The sequence below is a fragment of the Centruroides vittatus genome, unplaced genomic scaffold (genome assembly GCF_030686945.1).
Source record: "Centruroides vittatus isolate TY-2023 unplaced genomic scaffold, ASM3068694v2 scaffold_769, whole genome shotgun sequence".
Classification (NCBI taxonomy): domain Eukaryota; kingdom Metazoa; phylum Arthropoda; class Arachnida; order Scorpiones; family Buthidae; genus Centruroides; species Centruroides vittatus.
The window spans coordinates 2,761,670-2,779,346 of record NW_027122717.1 but is presented as its reverse complement, the minus strand read 5'-3'; the positions used below and the strand labels follow the sequence as shown (position 1 = coordinate 2,779,346).

Here is a 17,677-nt window from a genome sequence, read left to right as displayed (position 1 = left end):
GGGAAGAGAAATAAATGATGGGTGCAATCTTACATCATCGAAGACTCACTCCCTCATAGTCAGTAATGGTCAAATACAACTGAATCTCCTCACTATAAACTGCTGACGTAATATTTGAGTCGTCCCTAAGTGATGTGTTAAATATGTTCGCTGGCCGTATTTTTTCCCGGGGACCGTATTTTGGGTACCACTGCAACAAATATATAATGCTAGCTAGAAACGTAAAATCATAAAACATATATGGCTACTAGCTTAGTCATAACAACAATTCTTATAATTTTTTATGAGTTTTATCACATAATTCGGGATGTTTTCTTACATGAATATTTATAGAATTATAAATATTTCTAATTCTGTTGTGATATTTCACGTCTTCTTTTCCTTTGTCTTAATAATATGATGTTTCGATAACAATCGCAGACGATCCCTCTCATTAGTATGTGTCGTACACAGAAACAAACAAGTTGAGCAGTGTAAAACTCTGTTTTCAGTTCTCTTTTGGTCGTAAAAATAATTTGCTTTTTCTGCCATAAAGTGCATTTTTATGTTCAGAAAATATCTAGTGTGTTTCTACCCTCACTCTGTATTTATTATTGTAAATTTAATATTTTGAAAACAATTAAGATTAAGTTTATAAGAAAACTAGCAGTTCTGCGAATGTAATGTTTTAAAGTTGTTTTAATTTGTTATAACGATACATACTGATGTAAATAAAATGCAGCCAGGATCATCCATCTGAACAGTTTTCATCCTCTCATTTAACAGTTTCTTATTGTCTGTCCCATCATTTTTCTTTATATCTTTAAAAGAATAGGTTCCTCTATATAAAAATAAGTAAATAAAAATTAATTCATCTATATTTCTTTTATTATAAAAAATTGACAGATTAGTTAAACTGGAGAACCCTATATAAAACTATATAGCCGGCCAGTTATATCGAATATGGGTGGGCCTGACTCTCAAGGGAATTAATTAAAATGATTAAAGGATGATGAGTAAAGTTAATCTAATTAATCTACTTTTAGAAATATTGTTATGCCTCAGAAATCATAGCGTAACCATGCAATCAAAAATCACTGTAATTCGAGCCCAGAGTAACCGTAGACAACGAATGAAGTGGATTGGATTGGATTAATGAAATAAAGCAATGCCACATTTGGGCTATCTGTTAAAGGTACCCTCACAGGAAGACTTTCTGTTGTAAACTAGCATCTATTTAAGTGTTATAAATGTGAATTAAATCCTAAAATTCCATGTAATCAACCCACTGGTGAGGCACTAACCCGCGACAAACTGATAAATATTTTATCCATTTGTCCGCTAATGGACGAGCAATAGAATGATATTTTTATTTTATGATACATTGACGGGCAGATTGCCGCCCTGAGGAATCCGGATCGAAATACTCTAGAAATTTTTGTGGGTCATTTTTGAACTTTCAGTACAGAAAAAGTAAAAACAAATGATATATCACTACGGGTAATCTATCCGGCAATACACGAAAAACAAAATATTAGAATGAATAAAATTTTATATACAGAAATAAATAAAGAATTGCATAAAATTATTTTCCAATAAATATAGAAAATATGATTATTTTAATTAATAAAAATATATTTGACAAAAGATTTGAAAAAGAAAATAATTTATAACGATTACTTACGAGAAAGATTTATCAGAAATTTTAATTATATGTTTAAGATCCTTAAACCTGAAATTAAAATAAATACACACTTATATAATGCTAGTTATTTATTTTCATACGTTTTATATATACAGTACTTTAACGTACTTTTGAGATTGTATATTTCCAGATTTACAATTAGGAATTTCGGGAATAAGTTCACAAAGTATGTCGTAATACGATTGGTTCTTGAAAGATTCACCTGCAACAAGTACTTTACACTGCATCTGAAACATGTATTTCGAAGGACTTGCCTTAAGAATTTTATATAAAAATAGCTTTTTAATTATAAAAACAACGAGCAATTATTTATTGTGAAATCGTCTCAACTCCGGGCTGCAATTTTTAATCATATTTTTAATTTATTTAATTTAAAATATATGCTCTCCACCTCGAATTAGTAGTGGCTTGCCACAGTACATCATACTTTTCCTTTAACAATAGAGTCGTGCAGGTCATCTAACACCTTTCAGGAGAAAATATTTGAATTGAAAAAACGTGGCTTTCGATTTGCATCGAAAGTTCATATATCGGGACCTCCTGTCCCTAAAGTTTCCACATCCGATCTCGTCTTACACTTAGCTATCAATAACTCTGTTCTCGAGATTGAGGAAAGACAGACAGACAGACGGACGACAAATGGGAATTTATAAATCTATAATTTGTTTAAATTACAGTCCAATTACTTCTGAATTATTAACGTCACTTTAATAAAAAAATAATAACACAATAATACAATATTTACAAATACCTTTTGCAGGGTATATTCAAGTTCTGCTGCTCGATATGCAGGATTTACACAAACCTTAAAGAAATAAAAATTATATGTATATTTTAAACAATACTCTGTTATACAATTTTTATATGATTGGATGCGTTGTTTGGACTTTTGACTGGTCTCTTAAAATATGGGAAAGGTGGATGGGTGTTTTTAATCAATAATATAATTGGTTGTCAACCAATCATATCCATGAAAAACCACAATTTCATTATGGGTTCATCCAATCTACAAAGAAAACGGTTCTTCTGGTGCCTTTAGGATGGAAACCCAAAAGATGTTTGTTGTTCGTAAGTGGCAATGATTTGAAGGTTATTTTGTATGCAGTTTTGTTCAAAAAAATTGTTTCTAAAAATGGTCACTGTTTCAGATGGCCGTTATTTGGGGTTCGATTGTAATATGCTTAAATCATTAGAAAACATTAATATATTTCTTACTTGCAACATTTTAATGCGAGAAACTCTTAATAAAATTATAAATTTCGTATAAAATATAGCAAAAAAAATTAATATTACCACTAAAAGACCAGCTTTATGAGCAGCGTATTGTGTAACCATCCATTCGTAGCAATTTTGAGACCAAATGGCGAGTCTGTCATTTTTCTGTAAACCTAAACCCATCAAACCACAAGCAACTTCATCTACCTTATTTAAAAAATAAACTAAATAAAATATTTTGACAATAAATTTAATAGATACATAAAACTAAAGTAAATAATACATACGTCTGTTTTAAATTGAAAAAACGTCTTTCTTATATTTTGGTAAGGTACAACAAAACCAATGTCATCTCCACAATTATCAGCAGCTATATCCACAAGTTCACCAAGAGTCAATGGACTCAAAGGAGTTTCTCCTAGTTCATGATGATAACTTATTAATTTTTCTCTTCTGTTGGAAATGCACCTAGAAAATAGATAAATGTTAAGAGAAACTTAATAAATATTTTTCTTTTTTCTTGAAAATGTATAATTTGGAAAAACTAAACAAATAATCATTTACAACAACGAATTGAGAAACTGTTTGAAGGGTTGAGGATTGATAAGGAAAAACAAGGGCAATCTGCCAAGGCACTGTGTCTCTCTGGAGGACATTCTAGGAAAACTGGTCCTTTTTAGGTATTACACAAGTAAAAAAGAAAAAACACCGAGAAATCCACGCGCAAGCATGAGGATTTAAAGATCTGAAGGAAGAAATATTCTACAAGGACTTAAACTTAGAGCCATAGGCAGGAAAGCCTGGTGAAAAAGATAGTGCTGTATGGATGTGATGGCAACAGCAGAACACTAAAGAAAAAGAAGACTTCAAAATTCAACTATTATTTTCATTTAAAATTTCGCATAAAATTATACATTTATTTTTCTTTTTAAAGAAGAAAATGGGTAATTATTTTTTTTCTCTCTTTTTCTTGGTAGGATTGTAGAACTTTGTTGCAAAACACATTTGGATTGCGCAAGGGAAGGAGTTTGAGAACTCAAATGGAAAGCAAAGTTCATTGAAAAATATAAAAGTACAATTATAATCAGATAAATGAAGAATACTATAAAGCAGATGTGGCCAAACTTTTATCCCTTAGAAGCTACTTTTTCGGGAAAATATAGTCTGCGGGCGACTATGAATATGGGCAAACAATTTTAGGGTTTTTCATAGATATTTTAATAAATAATTAATAATGATAAGGTTTTATTTTACTCCGGCCTGTACTTTGTTTATTTATTCTAAAATAATAAGGTTAAATGTTATTAACATTTAAAACAATAATTACTAAACTAACATACCTGCTTCCGTTCGCTGTATGAATAAATAAAAAAAAACTAAAATTGAAAGTAGATTCAAGTGCCCAAACAAGGAGTAACAAGTGCATTGAAGCCAGGGGCTGTCACGTTACTGTCTGACACATGATTTTGCGCCATTTTATGCGATTGCCATTTATATGCGCATGCGTTGCGACTAGAATTAATTTAAAAGTTAACATTCATTTGCATTGTTCATCGGGATAAATACAAACAGTATGGGTACGTTGCGCAGACAGTCTATTATTGTAAGAATAAATTATTGAATCAAGATTTTTAAACATTAATTTAAGAGAAAGCAAATTGTTCAACTTTAGCTTCGCGGGCTACTTTCAAAACCTTTGCGGTCGACCGGTCGACTGCGGTCTACGTGTTGGCCATCCCTGCTATAAAGCGTAAAAATAAAATATCATAGCACTTATGTTAAGATAACCATGTTTGTTATCCTACGAAGACAGTTGAGCATAACTGTAAAATTTAAAGTATTTCATTAATTTAATAAAAATGTTCTTTCATATAACAACTGACAGAATATATTAAAAACTAGAGAAATACAGTAATTATTTTTTAAAAAAAACTGTGTATTAAATTATAACATCACTAACTACTTGTAGTTAGTCGTGGATTCCCATCTGACTAACGGACTGACTAAAAATCTATTGTCGTTAAAACTAGCTACCATTAAAATCTTATCAATTTAAACTTTCTATCGTTAAAATCACATACAAAACCTAAATATCACGAAGTAAACTAACATCTTTCAAACTAATAAAATTTAAATTTTATACCATGTATGTATCATTTCATTCCATAGCAAAAATTTATTATTAGATTGGGTGGGTTTATGTATAAATTATCAGACGTGTTAACATGTATTTAAATGCGCATTTAGTTAAACGTTATGAATGCAGAATACGTTCTGTGAATAGAAGTGATTGCATAATTAAGCGAATGCCTTATTTATGCAAGTACAAACTGATAACTCAACCTGCATTTGTAAATTTAGTGTGTGAACAGAGTAATAAAAAAATATCACAATTTTAATATGGAGTAATCCGTAATTAGATTGTTAGAAGGAATACATAAACTCAACATAAATCTGCATGGATTTAATTAACTGGAACAACCATTATTTTGTTTCTACAGTAGACCCTCATTTACTGTTGGACTTTTCATCATAATCATTCCAAGAAGTGGTTGTTTATAGTTTCTGTTATCTTCATCATATGGGTGAGAAGATAGTAGCTAATTTAATTAGAGATGATCCACTATGATAATGAAGATGAATATTTAGTAGCGGATCCAGAGATCTGTAGAAAGAGTGCAGAAAGGAAACAATATCTCTTACAAATTTTTTAAAACTGAGGTATCCGGCTTTATTCGGGAAACATCCTTAGAATGCACATGCAGATGTGTACTGCACCCTTAAATTCATCCTTGTGGAAGTCTCTTCTGTCGCCATATTTGCCAAAAAGAATTATTGCGAAAATTTGTAAGTGTAATAATTATTGCCATTAAAAATCATCATATACAGTATGTCCATAGAAATATATGCAACTTGTGTTTATAGAATATATATGTTATATATGTATATATATATATATATATATACATGAGACTTTTTCTTTTGTCTCTGAAAAAACTTTAATTGAGATAAGAAAGGTTTGGATAACAGGAACGTTTTAAGGAATACAAATTATATAAAAATATTGTGATTATTATAAAAAACAAATGTAGGACTTCTTTTTCGTCTTCCGTCTTTTCGCGCGTTCTTCTTCCACCGTCGTCTCCTCTCGCGAAGTCGCGTCTCGTCCCGCCCTCGTCGTCTCGCCGGCAGATGGCGTTTTACTTTCCACATATATAGTTACATCAAGTATTTATATCTATAATATAAAATTTTTATGTACTGTACAGTACATGGAAGCATTATTAAGGAGGAAACGAGTCAGAACATACCACCTAACTTTTAAGCTTACTACTGGCCGAATGGATAAAACTAGTAAACACTGGTAGTTGGTCACCCCACCAATGGGTTAGTTAAATGAAGTTTTTGGGGGTTCTTCACCTTTCTAACGTCTACGTAGGAGCCGGTTACCTATATAAAATCCTCCGGGAAGACCTCCTTCTTGAAAGATCATACATGTGTTACGTTGCTTACATCACCCCATTCTCAAGAGTAGAATCTGAGCCATCATCTATTTATCAGTGTATTTTTAAAGCTAGATACAAATAATTTGGAGACAACTGACACGTTTGCAACACTGATACAGTATATAAAATTTATATTATAAAAATATGATTTTTCTTTAACTTCCTTAATATATTATAGGCCTCAAAAACATAAATCATATCGCATATTAAGGGCCTGGCCACTCTTTATCTCATATCTTGAGATCAAGAGTATATTATTAAGTTTATTTTTATCTATACCTCTGGCTTAAATAAAAAAATTGGAAATTTAGTTTTATAACAAATTTAATAAACGATTACATAAATGATAAATATTTCAATTACAGGAAAAAAATTCATAAAATTTACTAAATAATAACCTACGGTACTTATGCATAATGAAACCAATTATCTTTCTATTATTATTATAATATCCTTTCAAAATTCTTTTCATATATACTTAATTTTAGGTCAAGTATTCTTTGTTTGTAAAGAAGATTTGACCTTTGCACTCACAAGAGAAACCTTACAACCTGTAGAAGAAATAAATGATGTTTTAAGCGCTATTTGACGTATTTTTTTCCCTGAGAAAAACAAAAATATGTTTATATTTCTGCGTCCGGCGCTCCAAGTGCCAAAAATTGGTCTTCAAAAATAACGGCATACATTTATACACAAGTGGTGCATGTCTTTCAAGCTGCAATGGTGGGGATGTGGTTATATCTTGTATTATCTGGTGATACAAAGCACAGCTTAGAAAGAATTAAATATTTTCTAAAGTTTCGGTTTATTTTAGGCGATTGGAATTTTACCAATTGGAAATTTTGTACAGTTGTTGCAATGAAAATAAGTTCGTAAAAGTTATGTCATTTAGGTAAAGAATATATTTCTTACAAGACTATACATATACATGAGTCCATATCCTTTGGTCTTTTCACACGCCTTTTTTTTAGAGGCAATAACAAGTCTACGGCGGATATGTCATTATTTTAATTCTATTTAAGTCTATTTAATTCGATGGTGATTATTTTTATTGCATTTTATTGTTTTTTAACGAGATTTTTATTTGTTTACGTAATTGTTGAAGTTGGCCATCTCGCCATAATAAAATAAACAAGTGTGTTTATGTTATTTGAGGAATTTTACAATAAAGTCATGTGTGACTTTACTTATTAAAAAATTTTGCTGAACTATTGTTGAACTAAAATGAAGAAAAATACAGAAAGAGTTATATTTTTTATCTGTTAATTTTCCAGAATTCTTCATTTTTGCTTCATATTCGAACAATTTTATATTATTATTATTATTTATTATTATACACAAGATAGCAAAAATGATAAATTAATCATTGTGTTGTAAAACTTTTACCAAAAATGGCGACAATTAGTTATAAACACTTTAATATACAGAAAAATCAACTCAGCCAGTATTAAAAAATACATGGGTATATCTACAAATTAGATTATAATCACAATGACAAAGGTAGAGAAGTAAAAAAATGCACCCTGTTATTACTACTTCGCCAATAGAGAAGCTAGATAGAAAGTATTAGGTAGTCATATGTCTATGTAAATGTTGCAAATTTTGAAGCCAATATTTGGCACTTGGAGGAACAAAACACAAAAATAAACGCAAGTTTTGTTTTTCTCAGAAATAAATACATCAAATCATTATTTAAAACATCACTTGTGTATGGGTTGAAAGGTTTCCCTTGTAAATACAAGGTAATCATAATTAAAGTTTGAGTTTCATTGTAGAATATTTGTTGTGTCTCGTAATTTAGTTAAGAAAGTTTTTTAGATAAAAAGAAGGTTTCTTAAATATTCCACAAAGTTCTGGTATGTTCCGTAGAAGTAATACAGTAGATGATTTTGGAATTTATATAAATTTAGACTTAATAAACACTAGTGTTGTGTGTTTTTTCTCAAAGATACTTGGCAAGTTTTCTATCAAATATCTTTATTCATTCTGGTTGAGGAAGCAGGAGTGAAGTCCTGTTTAAAGGACTTCACTCCTGCTTCCTCAACCAGAATGAATAAAGATATTTGATAGAAAACTTGCCAAGTATCTTTGAGAAAAAACACACAACACTAGTGTTTATTAAGTCTAAATTATAGAACAAGACACGGTTTCATCAAACAGATCAACAAATTTATATAAAATTAGATGTACTGTACTGTAGTTATAACAAGGTGAATATTTCTTTTCAGGAGTGGTTTACATGTTTTTATATTTTTTATGGTTCTGTTCACCCTTATTCTGTGGATTTAATAGTCTTTTATGAGTGATTATTTTGGTCGGGGCGTGAGTTGAGATACGTGTTATGTAAATCAAAAGTTGGCATCGCACCCGGTGTTGATGGTATTCCTACAGAATTTTGAAGGTTGGTTTTGTATATTCGATCTTATTTAATTGTTTCACTAGAATTTTGAAGACTGCGAGTAATACTAAAGGATTGGAGGCGTGCTGTTTTGTTTCCAGTGTATAAAAACGGTTCAAATTGACTCCCAGTAATTGTGTCCTTGTTAACTTGTGTTTCAAAGATTTTTTGTATAATATTGTATTATAGACTGACTTCCTCATTAGCAAAGCATATGAATTCCAGAATAGCTTATAGACGTAATTTAATTATATTTAGGCTTCTAGCTAATAGTAAAGATTCTATAGATAGAAACTTAGCCCCTGGGGTATACACTATCCCAGTGTGGGATGATAGATTTGGTCGAAAGTTATCATACATAGGCGCCACTAAAAGAATGTTAACCCATAGGCCCTGAGCATATGGGTTAACATTCTTTAGGTATTCGGGTTAACATAAATACGATGTTCGTACAAATAGTCTATCCGCAGCACTTGCCCAGTTTGCGAGCGAGCCGAGGGGTGTCAGCATGTTGGAATCAAGCTAAATTATTTAAAAAGGTGTTTGACGTCAACAAGTTACAATCAATGAAAGCGTTTGAAATATTCCAAGCATCTAGAAAAAGGGAATGCATTAATTTCAACGAGAAAGAAACGTTATCTAAAGCATGGCAGTCTTTAGTTGATAACCCGATGAGGCAAGAGAATGACATAGGCTCGACTTTAAAAATTTTTGTTAATAATATGAGTAATTATTCGGTGTAATTTGAAAAAATTGTAGACCTATAAATTCCCACTGTCTGGCTGTCATTTCTTAATCTCTAGAACGGAGTCAGACAAATGAAAGACGAGACAGATTTGGAAATTTCAGGGACAGAAGGCCCCGATTAACCATACAAGAATTTCCGTTGCAAACTGGAAGTCATTTATTTCAGTTCAAAAATTCTCCCTGAAAAGGTGTTAGATAGATAGTCGGCACGACTCTATTGTTTAAGGAAAAGTATGATGTACAGGGGTAAGTCACAACTAATTTCAAGTGGAGTATATATTTTAAATTAAATAAATTAATAATAATAATAATAATAATAATAATAATAATAATAGTTTATTTGACATATAGTTCGATACAATATCAAAGGGGGGAAGAACAAAACAATAAATTCTCTTAACTCAAACCATCTAATTTCTTTAACATCTTGTTAAATTTTAACAAATCCACGAAATTGGAGTTAGAACCACCACGCAACATTCTTAAGTATTCCCCGTACATATCATTTCCACAATTACTAAACATATGGAAGCACCATTCACTATAACTACAAATCTGGTTGCAAATTATGCACACCAAAGAGGCACTTCTTGACATAAAACAGTTTAACCGCAGTTTCGCAATCTGTTTTTTCATCGCAATAGAGATTCCAACGTCTCTTAAATATCCTGCCATGCCAAAATCAGGTTTAACCAGACGATAATATCGTAGCAACCCAGAACTATTCAGCACATTCTTCATTTCCTGTAATTCTAGTTCTATACATCTCAATACTATGGACGGTATCCGTTCTTTCCATCTATCAATTTGTTTCTCAATAACCATATCACCGAATCCCAGCCGTTCCAGCCAATTTTTAAAATCCAGCCACCATGAATTACTCTCCGCTTTCATCCACATTCTTTCGATGCTGATTCTAGGTAGCCTATCCCTAGGTAATTCCAATATTCTTACATAATATTTTAGAACTGCTTTAATAAAAAAGATTTTCAGTGGTACTCGTCCAGTTTCCCACAAAACAGCCACATTCGATGCGTGAAATCTGAGGCCCAGCATTTTCTTCAAAAAGTCTCTATGAATTAACTCAAAATTATTGACATTAGCCAATCCCCAGACCTGAGCACCATACGACATAACAGATTTAACTGTTGAATCAAACAACCTAAAATGTGGAGCATACGAGGCTAACCCTGGGATATTAACGGTTTTAGATAATTTCACCAAAGCACCTTTTGCTTTTCCCGCAGTAATCTCAAAGTGGTCTTTCATGTTAAGATTATATTTGAACCAAAGGCCCAGGTACTTATATTTTTCCACTATTTCAATCTCTTGTTTATCCAAAAACCATTTAAGCTTACTTGATCTTTTACTACCATTTTGGAAAACCATTATTTTAGTTTTTTTTATTATTAATCTGTAAGTCCATCTCAGTTGAGAAACTCATAAGACCATCAATTGCCAGCTGTAATTCAAACGGGCTATCAGCCATAATCACCACATCATCTGCATACAACAGAACCTTGATATAAGTATTATTGCCCAACCATAGGCCATTAAATCTTGGTATCTCATTCAGTCTATTTACCAAACCGTCGATATATAAAGAAAACAGTAATGGACTTAGCGGACATCCCTGCCGAACTCCTTTGTTACAGTGGAAGGGTTCAGTAGTAGTACCATTAACCATCAAAAATGCTGACATATTCGTGTACATCGATCGCAATAAATTCAATATTTTATGACTTAACCTCAAATCAGCAAGCCTCCTCCATAATTTCAGATGATTCACTGAGTCAAATGCAGCCCGGAAATCCACAAAACACGTATATACTTTTCGGCGTTTTTTGACTAGCCTTTCTTTTAATAAATTCCACAAAACAAAAATATGGTCCACTGTGGAATACCCTTGACGAAAACCCGCTTGCATCTCTGATATAATATGCTCACTCTCTACCCAAAATATCAGTCTTTTACATAGGATCGTTGAAAAAATTTTGCTAACAGTATTTAACAATGAGATTCCTCTGTAGTTGCTTGTATTGTTTATATCTCCTGATTTAAAAATGGGAAATATTCTCGCCAATTTCCAACCATCAGGGTAAATTCCGGTTGCCAGGACTTCATTAAAAATATCCAACAGCTTCTGTCGCAATCGCTCATCTACCAGTTTCCAACATTCCATCGGAATACCATCCGGGCCAGCTGCTTTACCTGACCTTGCCTCTCTCAAAGCAATGTCTAATTCTTCGAGAGAAATATGCCTGTCAAGATAACCTACCGTTATCATCTCCAAACAAACAATTTCTTTATCTAGGTTATCACTAAACAGTAAGCTTTTAAAATGCACAAGCAATTCAGTTTTAATCTCCTCCGGTATACGAAATTTACTTCTACCTTGTAATTTACGAATGCAATCCCAAAACATTTGACTTGACTTACACTTTGAAAGCAGTTGATTAAAACTGGTCAAATATTCCTGTTTCTTACTTTTACATAGCGCTCTGAAATTTTGTTTCGATAATAAATATTCTTCCAATCTCCAATCCTCTCCAAGTCTCCTCCATCTCCTGAGCCTATTTTTCACATCAGCCTTTTGTTCTACGCACTCATCATCAAACCACTCTGAATTACTCCTAGAGAAGTGTCTAACTCCTTTTTCTCTATATCTAAATTTATCCATTATACCAGACACCATATCAGTAAGATTATTTAATTTGCTCATACTATCATCAAATTGCCTGTCCCAACAGATACCTTGAATTTCGCTTACAAACGCCTCCTGCCATTCTTTCTTCCATCGTGTATTAAACTGGACCGATTGTCTAGAGTAGCCCTTTTTTTCCAACCCTTTGACAGAAACTTCAAGATGCAGCATCATATGATCAGACTCAATACAGTCATCTATACTAAAGTACAGTAATTTCTCAGCTGCCAAACCGTTTATACACAGATAGTCAATTACACTTTTACCCAAGTGTGAGAAAAAAGTATATTTTCCCTGTACATCCTCTTTAACTCGGCCATTCACAATCATCAACCCTTTTGCTTGACACAATTCCACTAACTTCAAACCTATCTTATTGATGCATTTATCTTGCGAGTTCCGATACACGCTATAATCCAATGATGGAAAAACACTACCTCCCCACTCCATTTCATTCAAAGTTCCAATTCTGCCATTAAAATCGCCCAATAAATATATTTCTTCATTTTGAAAAGAATCAAACAATGACTCAAGTAACTTATAACATTTAACATAAACTTCCACTCTAATATAAACAAAAACTAACTTAATATTTTCCCAGTGTACTTCAAACAACCAATCTTCAATGGGACGAACCACCATCTCTTTCAATTCTTTAGCAATCATCAGCACCATCCCACCTCTTTTTCGCCCTTTATCAAATATACTAGTAGCGTTAATCTTATAAAATTCGTATGTATTACTTACATCTGTCGGTGGCTTTCTTGAATCTAATTCACCCAACCAGGTTTCCATCCAACAAGTGATATGAAACTTTCTCACAATGCTCCAATACTCCATTTCATATTCTTTCTTCCATCCGTTCATGTTCCAACTGAGAACTTTTAATGAATCATGCTTACTCCTAAAAAAGAATCACTAACACAGCTAGCCTCATTTTTATCCCTGTCAACCCTGCGAATGTTTCCACCTATCACCAATTTATCGCCTTTGAAATATGCAATTTTCCCCTCCTTTCTGGCCTGTCTTAAATTATCCATCTGTTGTTTTCTCTTCTCTCTACATTCAGCGGAAAGGTCCTCCCTTATGCGCACTGCCTTCCTCCAGTCAGAAACATCCAATTTGGTACAATTACTCTTCCAGCTGCTCAATATATCTCTTTTCGCTTGTATGGAAATGCAGGTAACCAAAACCATCGTATTATTTCTGGTATTTTTTGTAAGTCTGACACAGTCACAAAGGACATTTGATAAACCAACAACATCCCGAATCAACTTCGATACTGTATCAAAAAGATTTTCCCCATCATTCAACTTCACATTAAACAATACCAAATTTCTTTTCCTTAGATTGCTTTCAAGTGTGTTAACTCTTTTGGTTAGAGTAGTGTTAATTTGCATATTGTTACAGTCATTTCCGCAGTCGTGCACGGATTCTAATTTATTGATTCTCTCCGTCAGTATATTAATCTTATCGTTCATTTGCACAAAATTATCTTTTACTAACCGTAATTCCGTCTCTATTTTTAATTCTATAGCATCCTTCATTTCAGTCAACATACCTCTTATCTCCTCCAAGAATAATTCTTGATCCAAATTCTTTCTGGTGTCTCTGGCTTTAACAGCACTTCCAGTGGAACAGGACCGCAAACGTTTACCTGGTGGTGTTCTTAATATCCTTGCGCTCTTCTCAAAAGCTGCTTCCCTTTCTTTGGCACTATCCCGATCCACATACTCTTTAGATTTAACAAATTTATCCATAATTAAAAGCAATTACGAAAACTTAGCCGCAACAGGTACAACTTCACTTCGAAACACGCCAACAGCCTCAGCGACTATAGCGTCCCCCCATTAAATAAATTAAAAATATGATTAAAAATTATAGTCTAGCATTGTAACGATGTCACAATATATAGTTTTATTTTATTAATTTTTTTATTTATTTTGATGTTTTTAAAAATACGTAAATTATTTGTTCGTAGAACTTTTAAAATACGTGAATCGTTTGTTTTTCAAATTTTGTAAATTAAAAAATAGCGGTTATAGTTCTGCCATTAGAACTCAGTTATTCTCTTTAATGTGTATTTTAATACGTTTTTAACCTGAGGCAGACCTGGGGTCGAAAACGTTTGTTTTGATTAAACTAGTGCTGGAAAAGTGTGTAAAGTGTAGTGTTATTGGTATATTTGTTTCCAGTTTCATTTATAAGTGTTTTTTGAATTATGGTTACAAGAGCCAATCTTTATGGCAGAAAAGTCCTGGTTCTCACCAGGGCTATTAAGAAAATGAGTTTCTTAATGGAGTATAAGAAGAATAAGATGTACCCAATGTCTATCTACAGCAGGCCTTGACAAAGGGCTTGCGGCCCGCGTTGCCGCATGTGGCCCGTCACGTTAAATTGTGTGGCCCGCTAAGCGATATTATATAGCTATTAAAACTTTTGTTTCCCGTTATGTGTATATTAAAACAATTCAATAAATGAAAATTTGCATGTGTCATTGTTATAATGCGAAAGTGCGAGTACGAACTCTTGATATAACAATAATATCTTATTCATTTTGTATTTGTTTTACTTTTTTAAAAGCATGTTTGTCTAAATTGTGGCCAACCGTAATATTACGCGTGATCAAAGTGGCCCGCGAAACAATTTGGGTTAGCCAGGCCTGATCTACAGGGTTTCGTTACCAAAGGGTTGCAACTCCCTCCTTCATAATTGCGTTTTGTTTGCCTAAGGAAGGCAATTAGAAGCTCGAAGAGCCGTGTATAGCAAACTTACACACCTCATAAGATTAGAGGACAGCATATATGAACAGGACCCTAATATGCTAGCGTATGTTAACATGAGGATTATTAATCTCCAGGAACAAGTAACCCTTGCGCTACGGTAAAAGTATAGTAAGAAACTGCAATGAATTATACACAACAATAGACAGGAGCCCAGGCTTGGGATGAGCTGTCCAATTACATGCTGTGATAATACATAGCCCCAGTCTGTCACATAAGAGCCTTCCAATACTGACCAATGTTCACCCCGAGACTAACTTCATTAAGTCCAGATAACATCATCTGGCCCACAAAGAAGCGGCCGGATGGATCTACGTATCCGTGACAAACCGCCCCTAAAAATTTTTAAGGTTTTTTTCAATCTCCTGGATTCAATCTTGGATCCCCCACAGCGATCTGTCGTTTTGCTTTACCGGTCTGCCGTTCGTATTTAGGTATTACAGGGATTCGTAAAGAAAATAGAAAACTCCTCGTGACTAGCCTGTTGATCAGGCACACACCAACGACCAACTACTGGTGTTCAGTGGTTTTATTCACTAGGCCACCGGCGGATTTATCAGTAAGTTAAAATATAAAAAATATGAAGATTGATTAAACATTTTCCGTCGATTTTACGTTAAATTCATTTTTACGTTATGAAATTTCTGTCAACACGAATGTACAGAAAATGATTTAGCAGAATTTTAATCTAACATCTTTGATGAGATTACAAAGTTCACAAATTCTTTCATTTATCGCAGTTTATCAAATTATCTTTTACGCTTAATAGATTGAATATGATTTCTTAATTTATTTAAAACAAATATTAATCATCGTTATCATTTGAAAACGATTAGTTTTAAAAATTATTTTAAAATATTTATCTTATATTAATTTACATAATTTACATTAAATTTAATACATTTCTTATCATTGTCATAAAGTGTGATTTTTTAAATATCTGATAATTCTGTAAAATGTTATCATCGAGAACTGGGAGATGAAGTCTCCTGATAATAGCATCTGAAGATAACATTTAGAAAGATGATGCTACACACAAACAGGGACGTATGTACAAGGACAATAGTGTAGTGTTCGTAACAAGAGGTACACGATCCCGCGAGCGAAATGGTACAAAATAAAACTTAATACAAAGTAGTTTTATTCTCTCTGAACAGGTTCCTTACATAGGATCCCAACTTTACAACTTCCAGAATTTAATATATATAGGCATTAAATATTTGTCCTCAAAAACAGTTATCTTGCACACACGCGACAATCTGACGAGGACCGTATTCACTTACACTAACTTATACTAACTTATACTAACTTAAAACTAAAAGAAATTGGAAGAATAGAAGAAATAAGGAAAGATAAGAAAAGTAGTAGAAATACCCGGGTTTCTTTGCGATGTGTCTTTTGGTGGGGAACAACTTCGGATCTCTCTCTTTTGTTACGTTTGTAGCCCTTTTCCTTATAGATCTTTCGTCTATAATCTTTTTCTTTCAGACTGAGTCGTCTTTCCTCGATGATCTCTCTCTGCACTTTATCCTCTTAGATCACCCTTCTCCCTTTCTGGAGCACTCCTTTTCAGCTCCTACCTCTTCGGGATTCCAACCCAGACTGGCACTCTTTCTGTCTGTTTTGCTTCAGGGCCTCACTCCCTCTTTTGTTCTTACTATTGAGGGAAAGATAATCCTCCCCCAAGGGCAAAGAGTTAGACAAAGAGAGTTCTAGGAAGAGTTAGACAAAAGAAAGTTCTAGAAAGAGTTAGACAAAGGAACAAAGAAAATCTAAGACTAATTCAATATAAAATATACAAAATATACAATATCATGGCCGACGGCCACAATAGACTCTAATTCTAGTCCTATGTGTCAAGCACAAAACCACCAGTCGTCAGTGGCCGAGTGGATAAAACACAGTTCTGGTCTGAATTCGTGCTTCACCAACGCGCTAGTTTTCCAGGTTTTCTTCGCATGTCTAATACCTAATTAGAAACAGTTTCTCTTAGAAAGTCCTGCTTGGAGGCATTCTCCTTTGATGTGTTGCTTTGCCGTATCCCATCAAACCAAATCGGAACCATAATCCCTGCTTGTTCCTTTGTATACGGCCGTGATCATCTTGTAGTTTCGAAGATATTACAAATAAAATTTATAATTAATTTATACTTACCTCCATTGGCTTCTTACTCTAAACACTTTAATTTTACTCAAACGTCGACCAATACACGACATAGAAAACATTATTTTATATAGAATGTTATAAAATTTTACGGTAGACAGTTATATCTACTACTTTAGTGAGTATAATTTTATGACAATACTTTAAAAAACATTTAAAATAACTGCACTTGCAGTTGTGGTTAGACTGAAAAGTTCTTCCTATTGTATTGCCTCAAGGTCAGATAAAATCGACAGTAAATAAAATACTCGAAAATAATTTTCGATTGGATACGCCTGAGATAAAAACATTTTTGTTTTAAATTAATCAGTATAAAATGCACTTTACCTTTTTAGATATAGATATAGATATTGACATATCAAAGACAAGCCATTACAATTTTTTTTAAAATAATGACGCGTGTATGTAAATAGAGCATTTTAAAATTAAATTTTATAGATTGATTGAACATATGAATTCTGAGAGACACAAATGGAA

At 32.8% G+C, this 17,677-nt stretch overlaps 1 protein-coding gene across 3 annotated transcripts in view; it reads right to left on the bottom strand.

The window, feature by feature from the left end:
- LOC136989905 (medium-chain acyl-CoA ligase ACSF2, mitochondrial-like) overlaps positions 1-17,406 on the bottom strand; it is a 31,108-nt gene extending 13,702 nt beyond the window's left edge. For 2 of the 3 annotated variants that reach the window (XR_010882972.1, XM_067288208.1), the window contains exons 1-7: positions 17,192-17,406; positions 3,187-3,367; positions 2,978-3,106; positions 2,436-2,489; positions 1,793-1,911; positions 1,664-1,711; positions 703-820 (exon numbers count right to left, since the gene is read on the bottom strand). Coding sequence is in view for 2 of the 3 variants with exons in the window: in XM_067288208.1 (XP_067144309.1) it covers positions 703-820; positions 1,664-1,711; positions 1,793-1,911; positions 2,436-2,489; positions 2,978-3,106; positions 3,187-3,367; positions 17,192-17,262 (720 nt within the window). In the remaining variant the exon portion in view is untranslated. Of the gene's footprint in view, positions 1-702; positions 821-1,663; positions 1,712-1,792; positions 1,912-2,435; positions 2,490-2,977; positions 3,107-3,186; positions 3,368-17,191 lie in introns of those variants that run through there. The other variant, XM_067288209.1, reaches the window with a different exon arrangement.
- Positions 17,407-17,677: the final 271 nt, after the last annotated feature.